The following is a 20258-nucleotide window of genomic DNA, read 5'->3' on the forward strand; positions in this document are numbered from 1 at the left end:
GATCCCAGCACTTTGGGAGGCCGAAGTGGGAGGATCACTTGAGTCGACGAGTTTGAGGCCAACGTGGGCAATAATTATCGAAAGAGTTTGGGAGTTCTGGAGAGGTATTGAGTTCCGCTTCACCAGGAGGTTTCCGATAGAGGACCATGGAGTGTCCTGGAGGGACATTCGGGAGCTCTGACACTACATCTCCCTCCTCAAACCCAAAGGGCAGGGGCATGTCCCTCCTATGAGACGCAGAACAAGTCGGGCCGTGTCCCATTTTTCTAACTGGGAGCACTGCTGAGGGGGCGTCTGGGACTTCTTCATCTTCATCATCGCCCCTCCCCCATAGGGTACTGCAGGGGCAGGGGCGGGGCTTCGGCGGGGCGGGGCTTCTGCGGGGTCGAGCTGCGGGGCTCCCGCGGGCTGGCGGGGCGGGGCTTCGGCTTGCTGGGCGGGGCGTCGGTGGGGCGGGGCTGCAGGGCTCCCGAGGATCGCTCTCCGGCGCCTCAGTCTGCGCCCAGAGAGCCGTGGTGACCATGGAGCCGGTGCCGCTGCAGGACTTCGTGCGCGCCCTGGACCCCGAGACCCTCCCGCGCGTGCTGCGGGTCTGCTCGGGGGTCTACTTCGAGGGTGAGCGGGGGCTGGAACCCCTCCGAACACTCCCTCGGTGTGGGGCGGGGGCAGAGACCCCGAGAAGGCGTTAGCAAGCTGGGAAAACTGCCCCCGGGTTCAAATCCCGACGCTGCCACTGGCCAAGCTGTGTGATTTGGGGCCGCCCTCAACCTCTCTGGACCTCGGCTTTTGCTTTCGTGGAATGGGGACCGCTGACCTGCCCCGCAGGGTGGTGAAAAGTTAGTGGGTTCAGGCGCGGGAGGTGGATGCAGCTGGGCCACTCTGAGCCGGGCCACTCCGAGGTGGCCTCACGGTGCGCATGGGATGGAGCTCCGACTGCTGAGACGCAACATTAGGGCGCTGGTGGTCGTGGCTGCGTCTTGATTCTGAAGTGCAGGGTCAGTCTTCCCATCTGTGGCCTCCCACTCCTCCCCCTGGCCCTCCTCTACACTGCCTTCCTTCAGTCCCTGCGTCCACCTTGGCCCTCTGTTTGACCATGGGCAGTACTTGATTTGATCAACTCTTCAGTTCTCAGCTTAAATGGCCCTTCATCCCGGAAGCCTTCCCGGCTCTATGCTCCTTGCACGTCCCCGTACATCTGCTGCCTGCCTGCAGCGCCCTGGTTCACAGGGATGGGCACGCAGGAGGCGCACAGTCACTAGTCATTGCCTGAAGGAGCAAGAGGTGAGGCACTAACAGACAGTGGAAGGCAGGGGAGGACAGCACAGTGGATGGGTGGTCAGGGCTGTTCTGTGGGGAGGGAGGACCCGTGGGCCACCGAGCAGGGGAGATGGAGGTGGAGGTGAGAGAGGCTGTGTGGGGGTGCGGGTTCCTTCCTTAGAGAGCAAACTGAGGCTTGAGGCCTCATCCTGTTTCCTGGCTGCAGGAAAACGCTCTGTCTCAGCAGCTTCCAGCAGAGTGTTTTCGGTCCCAAGTGGGGTCCTAGACCAAGGAAGTCCCACATGGAGGGTCCTGCAGGGGGCCACCACCTCGCAGTGGGTCTCTCCAGGTCCTCTTGGGAATCTGGCAGATCTGGGTTCAAATTCTGACTCTACCTCCAGGGGCTTTCTGCAGGCAGGCACCTGGGATCTGTTTGCTCTTCCCCCAGCCCAGGACCAAGTGTCTCCGTCCTCCCAGCACCCCTTGCCTGCTGGTGTTACAACACCTGTTTCCTCATCCTGCCTGATACGGGGTGGTGGAAGTGGTGGAAGTCAGAGTGATAATGACTAGAGAAGGCCATGATAGGGTGTGGGTGTGTGGGTGGGGTGAGTGTAGAGGACAGATGGCCTTGCCAACAGGGGCCGGTGTCTGGCAGGGCACTCGGATGTGGTTGGCTGCGTGGTTAGGAGCACTGGCTCTGGAGGCAAACACCCTGGGTTCAACCTAGGTTTTTTTTTTTTTTTGAGACAGAGTCTGGCTCTGTTGCCCAGGCTGGAGTGCAGTGGCACGATACAGCTCACTGCAGCCTCGACCTCCTGGGCTCAAGTGATCCTCCCACCTCAGCTTCCTGAGAGGCTGGGACCACAGGCATGCACCACCACGTCCAGCTAATTTTTGTATTTTTTGTAAAGATAGGGTTTTGTCATGTTGCCCAGGTTGGTCTCAAACCCCTGGACTCAAGTGATCTGCCTGCCTCGGCCTCCCAAACTGTTGGGATTATGGGCATGAGCCACCACATCAGGCCCTGTTTTTTGTTTAATAGAACATAGGTTGTGTGTGATAGCTCATACTTGTAATCTCAACAATTTGGGAGGCCAAGGTGGGAGGATTGCTTGAGCCTAGGAGTTGGAAATCAGCCCTGGCAACATGGTGAGACCCCACGTCTACAAAAAATTTTAAAATAAAAAATTGCAGGGTGTGGTGGCTCATGCCTGTAATCCCAGGACTTTGGAAGGCTGAGGCAGGAGGATCACTTGAGCTCAGAGGTTCAAGACCAACCTGGGTAACATAGTGAGACTGTGTCTGTACACAAAATAAAAAAATTAGTCAGGTGTGATGGCACATGCCTGTAGTCTCAGCTACTCGGGAGGCTGAGGTGGGAAGATTGCTTGAGCCTGGGAGGTTGAGGCTGCAATCAACTGTGATTGCACCACTGCACTCCAGTCTGGGCGACAGTAAGACTCTGTCTCAAAAAAAAGGACAAGGCCTGTGTTGCCCAGGCTGGTCTTGAACTCCTGTCCTCAAGCAGTCCTCCCACTTTAGCCTCCCAAAGTGTTGGGATTACAAGCATGAGCCACCGCACCCAGCCATAACTTCTAGTTCTGCTTCCTATTACCTGATCATCATGTATAACCTACTCAACCCCTGCGAGGCTGTTTCTTTTTCTTTTTCTTTTTTGAGATGGTGTCTCCCTCTGTCACCCAGGCTGGAGTGCAGTAGCCTGATTTCAGCTCACTGCAACCTCTGCCTCCTGGGTTTAAGCAATTCTCCTGCCTCAGCCTCCCGAGTAGCTGGGATTACAGGCGCCTGCCACCACGCCGGGCTAATTTTTGTATTTTTAGTAGAGACGGAGTTTCACCATGTTGGCAAGGCTGGTCTCGAACTCCTGACCTCAGGTGATTCACCCGCCTTGGCCTCCCAAAGTGCTGGGATTACAGGCGTGAGTCACCACGCCCAGCCAGCCGTTTCATTATGTAGGAAATTGAAACTGCCTGTCTCCGCAAGAGCAGTCATGGGTCTTAAATACAGTGACGCATCAGTAGCCCTTGGCGTGGTGCTGGGTATCTGTAGCACCACAGTTGCTGTTCTCAGCAGTCTGGAAGGCCCACGCCCTGACATTGTAAACGGACTGTGATTTGTGACAGGGGGGTGTTTTCCTGGGGGTACATGGGGAGGTTTTCATCAGTTTCTCAGGACTGATGTTGGGGCTGCCCTGTGGGTGGGGCTGGGGTCAGGTGGCCTCAAGGTCCTGCCACGTAGTCTGTTGTCCTCCATTAGCTGGACGGAGAGACTGCACTCCGTGTACGCAGGAGAGATCTTTATTGAGCACCTTCTGTGTTCTCGACACCACTTACACACTTTAAACCAGGAAAGCAGAGCTTTGCCCACTGGCCTCACTGTCAGTGTCCCTCTATTTTCCAGAGTGCTAGGAGGGCTGGGTACCGGCTCTGGGCCTGGGTGATCTCCAGGGAGCCACTGACCCCTCTCTGAGCTTGCTTTTTCAGCTGTACACTAAGGGAATCCCAACTCCCTCAGGCTCAGAGAGGGTGATTCACTGAGTTGTTTATCGATTTGTAGACTTAACACATACTCAGAGGCCAAGCCCTGTGCTGGCTGCAGTGATGTTGAGATGGATCAGCCCTGCCTGGGAACTCAGTGAAGGAGGCACAGGGATGAAAAAGGCCAGAGAAGTATGCCCCAGTGGGGCGTACCGATGCTAGGAGGGGCAAGAACAGCTGAGGACGACTGAACCTGTGGGAATGAGGCAGGAACGACAGAGCAGGGCATGCCAGGCAGCAGCCACCATGTGCAAAGGCATGGCAGAGCACAGCTTCTTGGGCCCCGGGGCACAGGCTGCCCAGCGCTTGGCCCTTGTCCAGCGGGGAAACAGAGTCCCTGTCTCTGCAGGCTCCATCTATGAGATCTCTGGGAATGAGTGCTGCCTCTCCACAGGGGACCTGATCAAGGTCACCCAGGTTCGCCTCCAGAAGGTGGTCTGTGAGAACCCGAGGACCAGCCAGACCATGGAGCTCCCCTGCAACTTCCAGGGTAAGGTGGGCACCTCTGCCTCCCCACGTGCCCCGGCACCCTCCTGGCACATCTGCCAGCTGCTCGTGGGCTTGCCATGTCCAGCAGTCACTCCTTCCCCTCTGGGTTTGCTCCCAAGGCCCTCATATCCACCACAACCCAGCCTCAAGGGTGGGGATGTCCTCAGAGGGTCTGCAATGCCCTGGACTCAGAGAGGTTGCGCCCTCTCCCTCTCGGTCTCTGGTCACACCTGCCTCTGTTCCAAGCCCTGTCCAGGCGCCTGTCTCTGTGTTCACTCACACATTCACTCCCCAAACATTTGCAGACACCCATGTGTGCCAAGCTTTGTGTGGGGAGCTGTGGGTGTGGGGCTCAGGATGAACCAGGTGCCACCCTCTCCAGTGGGGAGCTTCCGGGATGACAGTGAGAGGAGGGCAACAGTAAAAGGAGGCATAAGCTTTAGAGAGGGCTCTGAGCAAGAGTAACCTGCCTCAGGGTCTGTGAGGGCTTCCTGGAGGAGGTGGCATCTGAACCAGAAGAAGGATCCCAGCCACAGGGAGTAGCACGTGCACATTTGGTGCTCAGGAGACCCCAAGGAGCTCAATTATTATTATTTATTTTTATTTTTTGGAGATGGAGTCTCGCTCTGTCACCCAAGCTGGAATGCAGTGGTGTGATCTGGGCTCACTGCAAGCTCCGCCTTCTGGATTCATGCTATTCTCCTGGATCAGCCTCCTGAGTAGCTGGGACTATAGGCGCCTGCCACGATGCCCAGCTAATTTTTTTTTTTTTTTTTAGTAGAGACAGGGTTTCACCATGTTAACCAGGACTGTCTCGATCTCCTGACCTTGTGATCTGCCCGTCTCAGCCTCCCAAAGTGCTGGGATTACAGGCGTGAGCCACTGCGCCTGGCCAGAGCTCAATTATTTTAAGAGGCAAGTAGTGTGGTGGGCCATGGCATGGACCCTGAAGCCAGCGGCCTGGAATTGAATCCCAGTGGCCTTGGGCAAGCTAGGCTAGTTCCTGGGACCTCTCCGGGCCTCAGTTTCCTCTTCTGTAATGAGGGTGATTAGGCTTGATATGAGGATGAAATGAGCTGATATGTATGTAGCACTTAGGGGCCTGGGACAGGCTGGGTGCGGTGACTGGTGGCTCATGCCTGTAATCCCAGCTCTTTGGGAGGCTGAGGCAGGTGGATCACCTGAGGTCAGGAGTTCAAGACCAGCCCGGCCAACATAGTGAAACTCTGTCTCTGCTAAAAATACAAAAATTAACTAGGTATGGTGGGGGCACCTATAATCCCAGCTATTCAGGAGGCTGAGGCACAAGAATCACTTGAACCTGGGAGGTGGAGGTTGCAGCCTGGGCAATAAGGCGAGACTCCGTCTCAAAAAAAAAAAAAAGAGGGGGGCACCTGGTACAAAGCAGGCACACTCTGAGGACTGGCTGTTATGTGACTGCCTGCCTGACGCCGGAGAGTGTGGCTTCTGGGTTAGGGGCACGTTGTGTGGGGAGCCGCAGGAGCCACACCACCTGGGGGCTATGTGGTGTGCTGACACTGTTCTTTATTTTGAAGGCACTGAAGAGCCAATGAAGTTTTTTTGTTTCTTGTTTTTAGTAGAGACAGGGTCTTGCTATGTTCTCCAGCCTGGTCTCAAACTCTTGGGTTCATGCGATCCTCCTGCCTCGACCTCCCAAAGTGTTGGGATTACAGGTGTGAGTCACCATGTCCGGCCCCAATGATGTTTTTAATATGGAAGTGATGTATTTTATATTTTGAGTTTTTTCTTTTTCTTTTGAAATAATTTTAAACTTACAGAACTAGAATTTGCTAGAACTCCTGTACATCCTTTATCCAGATTCATTAATTTCTTTTTTGAGACAGAGTCTTGTTCTGTCACCTAGGCTGGAGTGCAGTGGTGCAATCACGGCTCACTGCAACCTCTGCCTCCCTGTCTCAAGCGATCCTCCCACTTCAGCTTCCTGAGTAGCTGGGATTATAGGCCTGAGCCACCACGCTCAGCCAATTTTTTGTTTGCATTTTTATTTTTTTGAGACTTGCTCTGTTGCCCAGGCTGGAATGCAGTGGCATGATCTCAGCTCACTGCAACCTCCATCTCCTGGGCTCAAGCAATCCTCCTGCCTCAGCCTCCCAAGTAGCTGGGACTACAGGTCTGTGCCACTGTGCCCAGCTCATTTTGTTGTTGTTGTTTGTGGGTTTTTTTTTTTTTTGAGATGGAGTCTCGCTGTGTCACCCAGGCTGGAGTGCAGTGGCATGATCTCGGCTCACTGCAACCTCCACCTTCCAGGTTCAAGCAATTCTCCTGCCTCAGCCTCCCGAGTAGCTGGGATTACAGGCATGTGCCACCACACCCAGCTCATTGTTTTGTATTTTTAGAGTAGAGACAGGGTTTCACCATATTGGCCAGGCTGGTCTCAATTCCTGACCTTGTGATCCGCCCGCCTTGGCCTCCTAAAGTGCTGGGATTACAGGCCGGGTGCGGTGGCTCACGCCTGTAATCCCAGCACTTTGGGAGGCCAAGACGGGCAGATCACGAGGTCAGGAGATCGAGATGTCTCTACTAAAAATACAAAAAATTAGCTGGGTGTGGTGGCGGACGCCTGTGGTCCCAGCTGCTTGGGAGGCTGAGGCAGGAGAATGGCGTGAACCTGGGAGGCGGAACTTGCAGTGAGCCGAGATCACGCCACTGCACTCCAGCCTGGGTGACGGAGTGAGACGCTGTCTCAAAAAAAAAAAAAAAAAGTGGTGCTGGGATTACGGGTGTGAGCCACGGCGCCCGGCATTTTTTTCGTATTTTTGGTAGAGACAGTTTCACCATATTCCCTCGGGTGGTCTCCAACTCCTGAGCTCAAGCAATCTGCCCGCCTCAGCCTCCCAAGTGCTGGGATTACTGGTGTAAGCCAACGTGCCTGGCCAATTTTTAAATTTTTTGTAGAGATGAGGTCTCATTATATTGCCCAAGCTGGTCTGGAACTCCTGGGTTCAAGCAGTTCTCCTGCCTCAGCCTCCCAACGTGTTGGGATCATAGGTGTGAGCCAGTGTACCTGGCCAAAAACAGCCTCAGGTTTCCTTTTTTCTCCATCAAGTGTTAAACATTTGTTACATGTGTTTCTCTCTCTCCACACATACACACACACATATGAACGTATTACTATATGTGTATATATGGATATGTTTTTTCTGAACCATTTAAGAGCAAATTGCAGACATGATCCCTTTTACATCTATATATTACCCCTAAGTATTATAGTATCTCCCCAAAACAAGGACATTCATTCACATGGTTCAATGATCAAATTCAGGAAATTTAATTTTGGTGCAGTACTACTGCCTAATCCACAGTCTATATTTGAATTCCAGCAACTATCCTCATAATATGCTTTATAGCAGTTTTTCCCCTCAATCCAGAGTCTAGTCCTAGATCACACATCATATTCAATTGTCCTGTTTCTTCATTCTCCTTCAGACTGGAGCAGTTCCTCTGCCTTTGTCTTGACGTTGACATTTTGAAGCATCTAGACCAGTACTTGTGTAGAATATATCTCAGTCCTGGCTTGTGCGGTGTTTCCTCGATTAGCTTCAGGTTGTGGGTTTGGGGCAGGAAAAACCTGCTTCCCCAAAGAGGTATCATGTCCGGAAGCGAGGTGTTTAGGCCAGCTGGTGGTGGAATGGGTGGGGGCTGGAGGAAGGGAGTGAGGGGCAGTTGGGCAGTCAGTAGTGGCGGCCAGGATGCAGGGGTACAGTGGGTGGTCTGAGGTGGCTCTGGCCGGCAGCTCCTGGGATGTTAGTTTGGGAGAGAGGGATGGTAGGTTTTGGATGCGTGAGATCGGAGCTATGGGGAGGCCTCTGGAGGAAAGGCTAAGATGGCAGTTAGAGGCAGGTGGGGTCAGGAGCTAGGAGAGTGTGGAAGTCTAGTGTGTCTGTCAGGGAATGTGTCCCTCTTCCATTCTCTGTGTCTCTGGTGACAAGTCTCTCTCGATCCCTACTTCCTGTCTCTCCCTGTCCCTTCATGCACTGCCACTTTCTGTCCTGTGTCCCTCAGCCCTGCAGCCCAGATGTCCAGATGCAAATCCCTCATTGACACCTGTTCCCGGGGGATTCTGGCTGGGTCATCTGCAGGGCCAGACTGGGGTCCGGACTTGGCAAGGGCCTGCCCCACTCTGACACCCCACAATGACCCACCTGCTCTCTGCTGTCCCCCACAGGCTACTTCACTCCCCTCAACACCCCACAGAGCTACGAAACCCTGGAGGAGCTGGTCTCTGCCACAACTCAGAGCTCCAAGCAGCTGCCCACTTGCTTCATGTCGACCCACAGGATTGTCACAGAGGGCAGGGTGGTGACTGAGGACCAGCTCCTCATGCTTGAGGCTGTGGTGATGCACCTCGGGATCCGCTGTGCCCGCTGTGTCCTGGGCTTGGAGGGTCAACAGGTCATCCTGCACCTGCCCCTATCCCAGAAGGGGCCCTTCCGGAAATGGGAGCCCAGTGCCCCTCGAACTCTGCTCCAGGTCCTGCAGGATCCAGCCTTGAAGGACCTCGTCCTCACCTGCCCCACCCTGCCCTGGCATTCCCTGATCCTGCGGCCCCAGTATGAGATCCAAGCCATCATGCACAGTGAGTTGCCTGGGCAGGTGGATGGGGGCTGCTGGGGGAGAGAAAGAGGGGTGCCCCCGGGAGCTGCTCTGATGGAAGACACCCCCACCCCATCCCTGAGGATCAGCTGGAACTTCAGGTTGCTTCCTCTGTATTACACTGAAGTTATTCTTTTTTTTTGAGATGGAGTTTCGTTCTTGTTGCCCAAGCTGGAGTGCAATGGTGCGATCTTGGCTCACCGCAACCTCTGCCTCCCCGGTTCAAGTGATTCTCCTGCCTCAGCCTCCCGAGTAGCTGGGATTACAGGCATGCACCACCACACCCAGCTAATTGTTTGTATTTTTAGTAGAAACGGAGTGTCACCATGTTAGCTGGTCTCGAACTCCTGACCTCAGGTGATCCACCCGCCTCGGCCTCCCAAAGTGCTGGGATTACAGGTGTGCGCCACTGTGCCTGGCCAGTTATTCTTATTGATGCTCAAATTATCTCTGCTGGGCCAGGCGCAGTGGCTCACGCATGTAACACTAGCACTTTGGAGGATCGCTTGGTCTCAGGTGTTCCAGACCAGACTAGGCAACATAGCAAGATCCCCATCTCTACGAAGAATTTTTTTAAAAATTAGCTAGGCATAGTGCTTGTAGTAGTAGCTACTCGGGAGGCTGAGGCAAGAGGATCACTTGAGCCCAAGAGTTCAAGGTTGTGGTGAGCTATGATCACACTGCTGCACTCCAGCCTGGGCAACAGGGCGAGACCTCATCTCTTTCATTTTTTTCTGAAGCAGAATCTTGCTCTGTCACCCAGGCTGGAGTACAATGGTTGATCTCAGCTCACTGCAACTTCCATCTCCTGGGTTCAGGCGATTCTCCTGCCTCAGCCTCCCTACTAGCTGGGATTATAGGCGCCTGCCACCATGCCAAGATAATTTTTTTGTATTTTTAGTAGAGACAGGGTTTTGCCATATTGGCCAGGCTGGTCTGGAACTCCTGACCTCAGGTGATCCGCCCACCTCGGCCTCCCAAAGTGCCGGGATTACAGGCGTGAGCTACTGAGCCAGCCTAAAAATAATAATTTTAAAATTTGTTTTTATTTTTTCTTAATACTTGGAGGAAGAAAAAATAAAAAATTTTTAAAAAAGGATGGGGCCAGGCGCGGTGGCTCACGCCTGTAATTCCAGCACTTTAGGAGGCTGAGGTGGGCAGATCACGAGGTCGGGAGATTGAGACCATCCTGGCTAACACGGTGAAATCCCGTCTCTATTAAAAACACAGAAAAGTTAGCTGGGTGTGGTGGCGGGCACCTGTAGTCCCAGCTACTCGGGAGGCTGAAGCAGGAGAATGGTGTGAACCCCGGGTGTGGAGCTTGCAGTGAGCCAAGATCGCACCACTGCACTCCAGCGTGGGCGACAGAGCGAGACTCCGTCTCAAAAAAAAAAAAAAAAGAAGGTTGAAGGGAAAGCATATGTGGGAATGTGGCGTAAATTGGAAGATTCTGATTGGAAATAAAAGATGGCAGTGGGGGCCAGGCATGGTGGCTCACGCCTGTAATCTCAACACTTTGGGAGGCTGAGGCGGGAGGATCACCTGAGGACAGGAGATCGAGACCAACCTGGCCAACATGGTGAAACCCCATCTCTACTAAAACTACAAAAATTAGCTGGGCATGGTGGTGGGCGCCTGTAATCCCAGCTACTCGGGAGGCTGAGGTGGGAGAATTGCTTGAATCTGGGAGGCGGAGGTTGCAGTGAGCAGAGATCATGCCATCGCACTCCAGCCCGTGCGACAAGAGTGAAACTCCAGATCGAGCGAAACTCCATCTCAAAAAAAAAAACCAAATAAATAAAATAAATAAATGAATAAAAAGAAAGAAAAGAGGGCAGTGGGAAGGAGGCCAGCCGGCCCAGCCGATGCTCTATGCCTGGGGTGGGGACCACTCCTGGGGTGGCATGCAGTGCCACTGAGCTGCCCCTCTCCACAGTGCGCAGGACCATTGTCAAGATCCCTTCCACCCTGGAGGTCGACGTGGAGGACGTCACTGCCTCCTCCCAGCATGTCCACTTCATCAAACCGCTGCTGCTGAGCGAGGTCCTGGCCCGGCAAGGCCCTTTCCCCCTGTCCACGGAGATCCTGGAGGTTCCTGAGCGCCGTCCCATCTTCCTCAGCCCGTGGCTGGGCTCCTTGCAGAAAGGCCAGAGGCTTTGCATCTATGGCCTAGCCTCACCACCCTGGCGGGTCCTGGCCTCAAGCAAGGGCCGCAAGGTGCCCAGGCACTTCCTGGTGTCAGGGGCCTACCAGGGCAAGCTGCGGCGGCGGCCAAGGGAGTTCCCCACGGCCTATGACCTTCTAGGTGCTTTCCAGCCAGGCCAGCCACTCCGGGTGGTGGCCACTAAGGACTGTGAGGGTGAGAGGGAGGAGAATCCCGAGTTCACATCCCTGGCTGTGGGTGACCGGCTGGAGGTGCTGGGGCCTGGCCAGGCCCATGGGGCCCAGGGCAATGACATGGACGTCTTGGTTTGCCAGCGGCTGAGTGACCAGGCTGGGGAGGATGAGGAGGAAGAGTGTGAAGAGGAGACAGAGAGCCCAGAGCGGGTCCTGCTGCCCCTCCACTTCCCTGGCAGCTTCGTGGAGGAGATGAGTGACAGTCGGCGCTACAGCCTGGCGGATCTGACTGCCCAGTTCTCACTGCCTTGTGAGGTCAAGGTGGTAGCCAAGGACAGCAGCCATCCCACTGACCCTCTGACCTCCTTCCTGGGCCTGCGGCTGGAGGAGAAGATCACAGAGCCATTCTTGGTGGTGAGCCTGGACTCTGAGCCTGGGATGTGCTTTGAGATCCCTCCCCGGTGGCTGGACCTGACTGTTGTGGAGGCCAGGGGGCAGCCAGACTGGCCAGAGGGGTCTCTCCCCATGGCTACAGTGGAGGAGCTGACAGACACCTTCTATTATCGTCTTCGGAAGTTACCAGCCTGTGAGATCCAAGCCCCCCCACCCAGGCCCCCTAAAAGTCAGGGCCTCAGCAAGCAGAGGAGACACAGCACCCAGGAGGGAGGCGTCAAGGTACCAATATAATCCCAGAGGGCAGGGAGGGGTCACCTATTGGGATCACTGCTTCTTTGTCACATCTGTCATGTTTCTCTTGCAAATGTGTAAACTTGTAGTTTATAAACTTGCACACTTTGCACCCATTATTCTCATTCCACCTCACAATTAATCCCGAGGTTGGCGTGATTATCAGTATCTTACGATTGAGAAAACGAGGACTCGGAGACCCTGAGACTCGACCAGGGTCCCTGTTAATAAGTGGGAGGACTGAACTTGGCCATGGACAGTCCAACTCCAAGTTCATGGTGCTTTCCTCTCTCCACTACTGCTGCCTTCACTTCCTAGTTCGAGCCTCATCATTCTTCTCCTAAACTGCTTCAGCAGCCTCTTAAAGCTGTCAGAAAGGCCTTCTAACTCCTTTCTTAGTCACTGATGGGCCACAGCTCCATCTTCTGGAACCTTCTGTGGCTGCCTATCATCGTGGGATGATGCAAACCCCTTAACATGGCATCCAGGGTCCTTTATAAGCTGACTTGTCGCACCGCCCCTGACCCATCTTCCTCCACTCACTCTGCTGTCCACGCTGCAGCGAGAGAAGTGCCCGCAGCTCCCCCATGGCACTGGGACTCCTGCTTCACAGCCCCACACCCGGGCCTTCTGCCAACAGTGTTCTTCCTCCTTCAGGCTCACAGGCAAGGCAGGACTCGATTTCCCACTCAGCAGCGGTGGTCCTGCCTCCTCTTCTGTACTCCCACTGCACGCTCTGCGTAGCTCAGAACACACTTTTAGTGAGTCCTACCTGAGTCTCTGACTGGAAAGAGTTCTGTGGGGGCAGGGACCTTCCCTGCTCCAAGGCCAGAGAGTACCTGCTAAACGGGCCAAAGACAATCACAGATGAGCGGGAAAGAGCCAGGCATGGGGTCAGAAAGACCAAGTTTATATTCTGGTTCCCTTACTCTGTGCCTGTGCTGGGTACTCCTCCGAGCGTCCTTTTTCTTGCCAGTAGACCTGGGATAGATACCCTCTGCAGCTGCTGTTGTGCTAGCTGCTTTCTGTGACTTGCTTACTCTGTGGCAGGCCCCTGATACGCTTTGTCCCAACCAATTCTCACAGTGCTTCTGAGTTACACACCGGTGTCTTGCTTCACAGTTGAGAAGGTGAGAGGCACAGAGAGGTAAAGTAGTTTACCTGAAATCACACAGCCAGCAAGTGGCAGGGCCAGGGCTTGCAGTTGGGTCTGACCACACAGCCTGAGCTTCTAACTACTGTGGTCTGCTGAGAACGGGAGGGGATGAGACAGATCAAACATCCTTTACTATCACCAGCTCTTGTTTTGGGATCTTGGGTGACTGTATTTAGTCATGTGTGGTAGGCAGCAGGTGGCAGTGGAAGTTACAAGATGACTCCTGAGTGGTCTCAGCCCCAGAAGAGGCTTTTATCTGTGGGGTGAGCATGGGAAGTCATTTTCTGACAATGGCTGGACTGAGACATCCAAAACACAGGCCTTGTGCCAGTGCTGAAAAGGGTACTCTCCAAAACCCACAGACTTCAGCCCGCGTCTTGGCTCCCGATGGAGGGACTCTGGGCCCGGTCACTGCTGTCACCCTGGAACAACTTTTCCCCTCTGTGTGTCGAAATCTTGGTGCTGATCAGGGAGCTGTGCCACACGCTCTGTAAAGCATGGTGTGGCGCCAAGACCGCTGCCTTTACAGGTCACAGGCGTGGCCCTGGGTCCAAACCTTGGCCCTGCTGTGGATCCCTGTGTGACCTTTGACAAGGCACACTTTCTCTCCTACATAAACTGGGAATTGAAACCAGAGGGTGACTTGAGGATGAAAGGGCAGACGTCACGTAGCATCTGGCACATGGGGGAGCGCAGTGGCAGGCCTCTTCCTTCTGGGCCTCCTCAGCTCAGGCGCCGTCATGAGGCTTTGCGGCTGCTTTCTTAAGGCATCCCCACTATGCTCTTTTCCCCTTCAGCAAGAGAATTAAAGGACATTGACCGAATTCCTAAGTGGGGAATCCCAGGAACACCCTGTCTCCAGCCCCCAACCCTATCCTCATTTTCTACCCTGATCCCTTTCTCCCTTGCCAGAGAATATTTCATATGCGTGTAGCAAAAACACCAGGGGTCTCGAGAGGTCATAGCCTGAAAAGGAAGTAGAGAGAGAAGCAGAGGAAGTGACACTTAACGTAAATGACCGTTTTTCGTGGACTCTGCTTCCCCATTTCTTGAGACCCTGCTGATTTCTGCTTTTTGCCCCAAAGTCTTCTCAAGTCTTAGGATTGCAGCAACACGCTCTGCTGCCCAAACCCAAGGTGAAGACCTTGCCAGCGTTCACCAAGGATGGCTCCAGTACGTACAGCAAGATTCCTGCCCACAGGAAGGGCCACAGGCCCGCTAAGCCCCAAAGGCAGGATCCAGGTGAGTCCCTGTGGGCGCTGCTCACCCTTGTCCTTGTGTCTCCCTTCCCTACATTGCTGCTTCCTTTACCTCTGATGGCCCTGCCCGGGGATAGACCCTTCTATGGTCCCAGTTTGATGGACAGGCCTCTATGGGGTGGGCTCGGGTAGAAAGGTTCCTACTGTCTTTCCCATGGGTTCTAGGGCTTTGGCAAGGAAAATGAGTTCAGTCCCCAACAGACTACCCTCCCTGCGGCATACAAGAAAATGAAAGGGTTGCAAAGTGTTGAGACAGAACAAATTGTGGTTTCTAGGCTAGCAAAGACCGCAGAGCATTCAGGCCAACTCTTACCCTGAACAGCTGAGGAAACTGCCCTACAGAAGGGAAGGAACTTGCCTAATGCTAAAGATCCTCATTGACTCGGACTCTTTTGCAGATGATGATGAACATGATTATGAAGAAATACTTGAGCACTTTCAGAAAACCATCTAAGTGCTGGAGGAACCATGCTTCCTAACTGCTGCTTCTCAGGGAATCCGACGGCAGCCAACCGTTTTCAGCCTCTAAAAGACCTCGGGCAAGGTCTCACAGAAACTGAGCTGCAGACGGGGAGTAGCTTTGTGGAAACTGATTTGATGGACACTGCAATAGCTTCCTTCAGGTTCTAGATTCTTGCTACTTAGGGCGGGCTGGTTTGGACCTAACATCTCCCACGTGACTCCCTCAGTCTCAGAGCCTTGGGATGCAGAGCGGTCGGCAGGGTTCCTCTCAATCCTGCAACGCCAGCTGTCCCACCGGTGGGTGCAGAGGGGAATCCAAGGCCATCAACCTTGGTGATAGCAGCTCCGTGCCAATGCCTCTCAGTGAAGGGATTCCATCCTGATCACACTGCATGGGAGATTTTGTTAACATCTGCCACCCCCACTTTCACCCCCAAACTCTAAGCCCCCGGGAGGCCCGGACTGTCTTCCTCATCTCTGTAGCACCTAGCCTGATAGATCTGCACGTGGTAAACAGGGGTGATATGGATTACTGTGAGAACTTGGCTTCAAGAGCACAATCTTAGGACCTTGGGCCCCAAAAGCTGGTGGTGAAATGAGAGGAGCCAATTTAAGAAGAACTTTATGGAGACCTGAGGCTACAGAAAACTGGCAGGTTTCATCAGGTGGTTAAAGTCGTCAAAGTTGTAAGTGACTATCCAAGATTATTTCATTTTAAAACTATAGAATAAAAATGACACCTGAACTTCTATACAAATGAGAACGGTATCATTTATTAAGTTCTCACTGTGTGCCAGGCACTTACAAATCATATCCAAATCCTCAACTTTCTAGAATGGCCTGATTTTAAAGATTAGGGAACAGGCTACGTGGTCAAGTACCTTAGGACGCTGACCAGTTGCAGTTAAGGGTGAGGACCTGGAAAGTATAAGACTGGGTTAGGATCCCAGCTTGCTATGTACCAGCCAGGGCTGAGTTATTTTAACCTGAGTTTCAGTTTTTTGACATGTCAAATAAACTATAGTTACTACCTCAGAAGATTGACTGTTTTAAGGATCAAATGAGTTAATCTTTGTAAAGCATTTAGTACAGTGCCTGGCACATAGTAAACATTCAACAAACATGTATCATTATTGAGCAAGATTGTGTAGCTGTCCTGCTTCTAAAGTCTATACTCTTTCCACCCCTCCACAATGTTTCCTAGTCATAGAATACATCCCGGTGTTAAAAATATACCATATCCCTAGACTGTGGAGATAAGAGTATAGTGACTGGTTGACGGGCCTCCTTTTCTTTAGTGGAGATAATACAAGCCTTTGTCCATGTAGAGACTAACTCAGTTTTCAGAGGCAGTCAAGGCCTGTTCAGGGAGACAAGACCACAGGCCACATTTCCTCTTAAGTGGTGGGACTTTGGTTTATGGACTGATGCAGTTGCAGACAGCGAAGACAGGAGACAAAGAGGTGATCTGAGACTCCAGCGGAGATGGGAACTTAGAGGGTGAGGTGCCCACTTCCTGGTTTCTAGGGAATTGCCCCTGGGTGTGTCCTTCCTTTGCGTAACATCTCGCTGAGCTGTCTGGACTCACTGGCACTTTCTAGGCCTCCGGGCCTCCATACTCCAGCGTGGAGTTCTCCAGGTGACTACTGAGTGGCTCCTACAGGCTGCTGGGCCAGTCCCCAGCGTCTGACACCCTATCCTCATCTGCTCATCAGCTCCCATGCCCTTCTCCAGAGAGGTCAACCTGCACTGCAAAGGAGGACCCTGAGGAAGAGAGCACTGTAGGGAAAAGCAACGGGCAAGAAAGTCAGACAGAAAGTTCCTCCTTGGCACAGAATCCCCAGGGGCTAGGGTGATGCGCAAAATGCCAATAGTTTTCACTTCCACATTTGCATTTACTCTTGGCACAAAATTGAGCAAGATGAGTAATAAAGCCACAAAAGCAGGGGTAAAAGAGGGCTACCAGTTCCTATAAAATGGGCTCAATAGGCTGGGTGCAGTCGCTTACGCCTGTAATCCCAGCACTTTGGGAGGCCAAGGCAGGCAGATCATGAGGTCAAGAGATTGAGATCATCCTGGCCAACATGGTGAAACCCCATCTCTACTTTTAAAAATACAAAAAAATTAGCTGGGTGTAGTGGCACACACCTGTACTCCCAGCTACTCGGGAGGCTGAGGCAGAAGAATCGCTTGAACCAGGGAGGTGAAGTTGCAGTGAGCGGGGATCACACCACTGGTGAAAGAGCGAGACTCCGTCTCAAAAAAAAAAAAAAAGGGCTGAGTAGCCAAATGCTGCAGTGAGAAAAATTTCACAGCAGCAAAAGCTGGGCTTGAAAGCCACACCTGTGAATGTTTTCTCGTTTCTTGTTTTTTTGAGATGGAGTCTCTGTGGCCCAGGCTGCAGTGCAGTGGCACCATCTTGGCTCACTGCAACCTCCGCCTCCCAGGTTCAAGCGATTCTGACTACCAAGTAGCTAGGACTACAGGTATGTACCATATCCAGTTAATTTTTGTATTTTTACTAGAGACGGGGTTTCACCATGTTGGCCAGGCTAGTTTCTTTTTTCTTTTTTTTGAGACGGAGTCTTGCTCTGTCCCCCAGGCTGGAGTGCAGTGGTACCATCTCGGCTCACTGCAAGCTCCACCTCTTGGGTTCACGCCATTCTCCTGCCTCAGCCTCCCGAGTAGCTGGGACTACAGGCACCCGCTACCACGCCCGGCTAATTTTTTGTATTTTTAGTAGAGATGGGGTTTCACCGTGTTAGCCGGGATGGTCTCGATCTCCTGACCTCGTGATCCACCCGCCTCGGCCTCCCAAAGTGCTGGGATTACAGGCGTGAGCCACCGCGCCTAGCCCTTTTTTTTTTCTTTTGAGACTGAATTTTGAGCCCAGGCTGGAGTGCAATGGCACAATCTCAGCTCACTGCAACATCCGCCTCCCAGGTTTAAGCAATTCTCCTGCCTCAGTCTCCCGAGTAGCTGGGATTACAGGCATGCACCACCACGCCCCGCTCATTTTGTATTTTTAGTAGACATGGAGTTTCTCTATATTGGTCAGGCTAGTCTCGAACTCCTTTCACATTTATTATTTAGAGATGGCGGGTCTTGTTATGTTGCCCAGGCTGGTCTCAAACTCTTGGCCTCAAGTGATCCTGCTACTTTAGCCTCTCAAAGTACTGAGATTATAGGTGTGAGCCACTGTGCCCAACCCCATATTGATTTTTAATATTCTTTCTCATTTCTTTGAATCATTATATTTAACATACCAATACAGTAGTAGACATAATTGCTATACAAATGACTATAACCTGGAGATGGATGCTCAAAAACTTATCAATGGGTTGGACTTCTGCCAACTGCATTTTTAAAATCAAATCTATTAATCCACACCAGACACTAATTCTTAGTGGTTTTCCTCTAGTTAAACCCAATAAAGTAGTACGATTCTCCAAGGAGTCTCATTTCCCACCTGTATATGTAGGGATTCTTCCATGAGCAGGCTGGCCCCATTGCAACCTGGGTCACATGGCTATCTCAACAATGGGCCAAGAGAACACTGTACATTTGACCTATCAGGTGGATCACAAATGCCCAAGATGCAAGTTTGTCCTGCCTGAGCAGAGCAGAAGCTCTACAAAGGCTAGAGTTTCATTCTGAGAAGTGGCAGGCTCTCCTGGCTGTGCTCATCCCACAGGTCCCAGCAGCGGTCAGAAATCACACAACTCCGGTGAGACTGGAAATGGCGAGATGGCAGGGAATCCAGCACTGCCGAGCAACTACTCTGTGCTGCTGGGAATGCTGAACCAGCCGGTCCCGTGACGCCAATCTCTTATTGTGCTTGATATTCCTAGTACCTGACCTACAGGTTGATACAGCAGGTGTCCAACAAGCACTAAATTAACAAGCAGTTGCTAACTGCTAAGTTGTCATCAGATTTTTATAAAAATATAACCAGTCAGGCGCGGTGGCTCATGCCAGTAATCCCAGCACTTTGAGAGGCCAAGGCAGGCGGATCATGAGGTCAGGAGATCGAGACCCATCCTGGCTAACACGGTGAAACCCCGTCTCTACTAAAAATACAAAAATTATCCGGGCATGGTGGCGGGCGCCTGTAGTCCCAGCTACTTGGGAGACTGAGGCAGGAGAATCACTTGAACACGGGAGGCAGAGCTTGCAGTGAGCTGAGATCCGGCCACTGCACTCCAGCCTGGGCGATAGAGCGAGACTCCGTCTCAAAAAAAATAAATAAATAAAATAGAAAACCACTTCCACCTATAGAAGTACTGCTACTGCTTTGCCCATTTGAGGGCACCAGCTTGATAACTAGAAAGAGAAGTTTACCAGCCATGAAAGTATCCTGTCATACATTCCAAATTCAAATATATATGATTTTACTTGTTTTTAGCCATTGTTCTTTCTTTGAGAAAATAACCAAGAACGAACACACTTGCAAATGAACTGCTGCTGCGTTTCACACATTTGCATAGTTCCGCAGATGTTAACAACTCTGCATGTATAGAAAACAACCACACATTTATTCACTCTTAGAAACCAAGTAGGTGGGGCCTTCTCTACACAGCTGCTAGATCTCATTTAGAAAGAGTTAAAGCAGAGAATTCTTTTTTTGTGTGTGTGTGTGAGACAGAGTCTCACTCTGTCGCCAGGCTGGAGTGCAGTGGTGTGATCTCCGATCACTGCAACCTCTGCCTCCCGGGTTCAAGTGATTCTCCTGCCTCAGCCTCCCGAGTAGCTGGGACTACAGGCAAGCGCCACCACGCCCGGCTAATTTTTGTACTTTTAGTAGAGACAGGGTTTCACCGTGCTGGCCAGAATGGTCTCGATCTCTTGATCCGCCCGCCTCCGCCTCCCAAAGTGCTGGAATTACACGTGTGAGCCACTGCGCCCAGCCTAAAGCAGAGAATTCTTATTTGGATGTTACACCTTGCTAACTTTATCTCAAAATTGGTTCTTTTATTCAAGATGTAGATTACTTTCAGGAGTTGTCAAAAACATCTTTGAACTAGTTTCTTTTTCTGTAAGAAACAGCCGATCAAGTTGGCCAAAAAATGACTATAGGCTCATCTTGAGGCCAAATGGGTAGCTATTTGATTCAGTTACATGATCACACACTGCCAAAGAGTTCACATTAAGGTCCATTCTCTAATCCCTTTAAGTGGCAATGCCAGATGTAGACGCTTTACAGACTATGTGTTTTATTCAATCTTCATAACAAACCCAGGGGAAATGACGTTGTTTTCTTTTTGTAAACGAGGAAATGGAGGTTCTCAGAGCTGACATAGCCTGCTCAAGATTCTAACTAAAAAGTGGGAAAGCCAGAATTCAAATCCAAGTTTCACTATGTTACACTGCCTCAGATGATATAGTCATTACACTGCTCAGAAAGAAAAAATGAGAACA

The 20258-nt window shown here is 52.1% G+C and overlaps 1 protein-coding gene across 5 annotated transcripts; it reads left to right on the forward strand.

Annotated features, from left to right (window-relative positions):
- Positions 1–473: 473 nt before the first annotated feature.
- THEMIS2 (thymocyte selection associated family member 2) lies at positions 474–15593 on the forward strand. 5 transcript variants are annotated; one of them, XM_021938309.2, is made up of 7 exons: positions 502–615; positions 1126–1281; positions 4165–4305; positions 8512–8922; positions 10876–11951; positions 14205–14361; positions 14777–15593. In XM_021938309.2, exons 3-7 carry the CDS (start codon positions 4281–4283, stop codon positions 14830–14832), a joined length of 1725 nt encoding a protein of 574 aa, XP_021794001.1. In that variant the 5' UTR covers positions 502–615; positions 1126–1281; positions 4165–4280; the 3' UTR covers positions 14833–15593. The 5 variants fall into 5 exon arrangements, with proteins under 5 accessions (XP_021794003.1, XP_021794000.1, XP_003891477.2 ...); XM_003891428.4 differs by lacking the exon at positions 1126–1281 and having other exon boundaries at positions 477–615; XM_021938310.2 differs by lacking the exon at positions 1126–1281 and having other exon boundaries at positions 477–615; positions 10876–11690.
- The last annotated feature ends 4665 nt before the right edge of the window (positions 15594–20258 follow it).

This window comes from Papio anubis, chromosome 1, assembly GCF_008728515.1.
Source record: "Papio anubis isolate 15944 chromosome 1, Panubis1.0, whole genome shotgun sequence".
Lineage (NCBI taxonomy): Eukaryota > Metazoa > Chordata > Mammalia > Primates > Cercopithecidae > Papio > Papio anubis.